This window comes from Monoraphidium neglectum, assembly GCF_000611645.1.
Source record: "Monoraphidium neglectum strain SAG 48.87 unplaced genomic scaffold scaffold04410, whole genome shotgun sequence".
NCBI classification, from domain to species: Eukaryota; Viridiplantae; Chlorophyta; class Chlorophyceae; order Sphaeropleales; family Selenastraceae; genus Monoraphidium; species Monoraphidium neglectum.
In genome coordinates, this window is record NW_014009219.1 from 1,336 (window position 1) to 5,040 (window position 3,705).

At 71.4% G+C, this 3,705-nt stretch overlaps 1 protein-coding gene across 1 annotated transcript; it reads right to left on the minus strand.

The window, feature by feature from the left end:
* Nucleotides 1–1,880: 1,880 nt before the first annotated feature.
* On the minus strand, nt 1,881–2,741 carry MNEG_14334 (hypothetical protein; the record flags this gene model as incomplete). Its single annotated transcript, XM_014037195.1, has 1 exon — nt 1,881–2,741. The coding sequence occupies one exon, from the start codon at nt 2,739–2,741 to the stop codon at nt 1,881–1,883; it is 861 nt and encodes a 286-aa protein (XP_013892649.1).
* Nucleotides 2,742–3,705: the final 964 nt, after the last annotated feature.

Sequence of the window (3,705 nt, forward strand, 5' to 3'; positions counted from 1 at the left end):
CCGCTGCCCAGGTCGCTGCCGCCGCCGGCGTCGCTCCCGCCGCGCGGCGGCGTGCGTGCGCCGACGTCGGCGTCGTCGGCGGCGCGGTCGCCGTCGGGTTGGGGGATTGCCGGGCTCGCGTCTGGGGGAGTGGGGCAACGCGGCCGCGCGTTGCATGGTGAGTGCATGGAGCGCCGGTGGCCGGCCTGGGGCGTCGGCGGCTGTGCCCAGTCGCTCTGCCAATCAAATCACATGCATGCCTGCCAAGCGGCCCATGTGACAGGCTGTGGCCACCTGGATCGTCGTCTTTCGTCGGTCGGAGCTGCGCTGAGCCGTTGCAGCGCGGATTCAAAGAGCGCGCACCTGGGCTGTCAACCTCATGCCGATCGCCGGGCAGCTGGGCCGCGCCCTCCTCCCGCTGCTGCTGCAGCACCAGAGCCGCCTCGAACTCCGCGCCCATGCCCTGTGGGTGTGTTTGGGGTAGGAGCGGCGCGTGCAACGCGGCGTGGCTTGCGCTTGGGAGGGGGTGGGGCCACGGATGATGTAGGCAGGCGCGGGTTGGATGCGCCGCGGCGCCTGGGGCGCCCTGGAGTCAACCTCATAGCGAGCATATAAGGATCAAGTTACCGTGAGATATGAACTTAGATCAGAAGGCTCCATAAGGCCCAGGAGCCTAAATCCGACCGCGCACCTCAGATCACATTTAGGGCGCGCGCTGAGCCCGAGTGTTCCCCTCACAACCCGAATGCATGCCATCAGCAATCAACTATAATATACTGCGAACGTCACCGCCGAACAAGCTGATCGTGCGCGCCTAGTGCTTTTTAGCGGCCTCCGAGTGCTCCCACGGGCAAGAGGCCGCGGTGCCGGGCAAAATGCTATGATTCGTGCAAATGTTTGGGTTTATCCGCGCACACCTGTGCGGATCCGCCATGCATGCTGCCACCGTCCAACCCGGCATCCAGTGTCCCCTCTCCGTCGAGATCAAGTGCCATTGCCTAGTACGCTGGCGTCTGTTCTCAAAGTCGCCGCATGGGCGCAGCGTTCGCCGGTGTGTGTAAAGGCGTGTTGTCAGAGCAGAGTGAGATCGCACGGCGGGGAAGGAGCATTGTTTGTTGAAAAGTCATCAGAGGCGTTGTGTCGCATCATAGCAAGCAGTGCGAAACTGCAGCCTCAGCAACTGCATCGCACGGCGAGTGACCCGTCGAATGGCGGGAACGAGATGGACTTGGATGAACGCACTTGAAGACGGGCCAAATAGTTGTTGATACACTGAAATTTATGATCCGCGCATGGGTACGTCCTCTCCGCATCGTCTTGACCCTGCGGCCGGGCCGCACCGTCAGCAGCGCATGCCGCTCCCGCGCCGGCTTCACCGCCCCAGCTGCAGCTCGTTGTCGCGCCCCCCACACCGCTGTTTGCATTGAGCACGCCTCCCACATGACTCTGCGAGCCGGAAACGGCCGCTTGTGACGTTTGCTGCTGGATGCCACCAGGTTGCTGCTGCTGCTGCTGCTGCTGCTGGTTGCATCAGGTGGATGGGTGTTTACATGAGTGACGAGGCCGCCTGCCAATCGTCAATCAAGCCAAGCCTCCTGCTGTGTAGACACGGCTAGTCTTCAGATACAGACCCAAAGACAGCCATCGCGGCAGCCCCGCCATTGCGACCGATCCCCAATCCCCTCACACACGGCCCCCGGCTCGCTCGCACCCGACAGCCCGCCGCCCCAACACTCTCGGCGCCAGCACGGCCGCACTACGCAACGCGGCCCGCACTCTCCAACCACGGCCGCGTTTTGACACGCTTGCCGACCACCGAATGCACCGCCGCCGCCGCCGCCGCAGCCACTGCTGCTGCCGCACGGGCCGTGGGGCCGAGGGCGGCGCACAAAACGCCGCCCTCAGTCCAGCAGCGACGCCTCGAGGTTGGCCAGCTCCTCCAGAGACGGGTCACCTTCCATCAGCTTCCGCAGCAGCGCATCCACCCCGCCGCCGCCACCGCCGCCGCCTCCGCCGCCGCCCCGGGGCGTGCCGCTCGCAGAGCCCGCGCCCGCGTCGACGCGCGCGCCGCCGGCGCGCACGCTCGCGCCAGCGCCGCCGGCCAGGGGCGCTTCCTGGGAGTCTGCCGCCGCCAGCACCGCCGGACACGGCATCGAGGCCGCCGTGTTGCTGCCGCCGCCGCTGCCGCTGCCGCGCTGCACAGGCCCCTGCGCTGCCGCCGCCAAAGAGGGCGAGCGGCCGGCCCGCATGTGCTGCAGCGTCTGGCGCGCCGCCGCCAGCGCGGGGCTCGCGGCGCCGGGCGCTTCGGCGTGCCGCGGCGAAGCCTGCGGCGACGAGTGGGCAGAGAGCGGCTGCTGCTGCTGCTGCTGCTGCTGCTGCTGCTGCAACGGGCGGTGGGGATAGTGGTGGTGGTGGTGGTTCTGCTGCTGCTGCTGCTGCTGCTGGTGGTCGTTCAGCCAGGTGGCGCTGGGCTCGGCAGACTGAGGCAGGGAATAGGGCTCTGCAATGTCCTGCGCCCGCTGCTGCTGCTGCTGCTGCTGCTGCCGCTGCTGCTGCTCATACCTCGCCGCCACCCGCGCCGCAGCCCCTGCCTGCGCCGCCCGACCGTCCCAGCCCGGCCCCACCGCCGCCGCCGCCGCCGCCGCCGCGGGGGCCTTCTGCGCGCTGAGCGGCGCCGGCGACGACGCGAGCCCGCCGCCGCCGTCGTCGGCGCCGCCGCCGCTGGAGCCCCATACGTCACGCGGCCGCGCCCGCCCGCCCATCGGAGGCGTGGACACCGCTTCTTCGTCCCACGCGGCCGCGAGGCGCGCGCCGCCAGGCGCCTCTAGCCTCTGCGCCGCAGTCGCCGCCGCCGCTCGCTTGCCGGCCGGCCGTTCTTGCTGCTGCTGCTGCTGCTGCTGCTGCTGCTGACGCTGCACGGGCGGCGCGGCGGGCGGCTGGCTCAGGGCCGGAGGCTGCGCGACGTGGCGCCCTCTGCCGCGCGCCTCCTGCTCCTCTTCCGACCGCCATCCGGTGCCGCGCCCGAGCCCGCTTTCAAACGCCCCCTGCGCTTGTCGCGGCGGGGAGTAAAGGAGGCCCCTGCTGCCTGCCCCTCTCTCGCCGCCACGGCCGCCGCCGCCGCCGCTGCTGCTGCTGCTGCTGCTGCTGCTGCTGCCCGCCTCTTCTCCCCCCGACGCGCCGCCGCCGCCGTCGTACCGCTCCCGCCGCCCCGACGCCGCCCGCTCGCCGCCGCGGCCCCGCCCTGCCGCGCCGCCTGCGCCGCGGGCGCCGCGTGCCTCAACCCCGCCATGCCCCTCCCAGCTCCTCGCCCCGCCCCCCTGCGGCTGCCCAAACCGAACGTCACGCTGCCCCGCCGCCTCGCGCCCCGCGCCAACGGCACTATGCGTGCGCTCCGCCTGCCGCCCCGCCTCCCGCGGCCGTCGCGGCGGTGAGATCGTCAGCCGGATGTCCGCCTCTAGGACTTCCGGCCAGCCGCCGCCGCCGCCGCCGCCGCCGTGCCTGTGCAGCCGGTGCCTATCGACACCCGCGCCCTGCGCGCCGCGGCAGCCGCTGCCGCGGTCGGCGACGCGGCCGTTCGAGCAGGCGCTTTCAGAAGACGAGTTGTCCTCACAGCCAGACTCGGGACCCTCATCGCGCAACTCGGCGCTGGCCCGGCCCCGGCCCTGGCCCCGCGCCGCCGGCCCGCCGCCGCCCGCGCGCGCGTCCGCGCTCCGCGCCGGCCGCGGG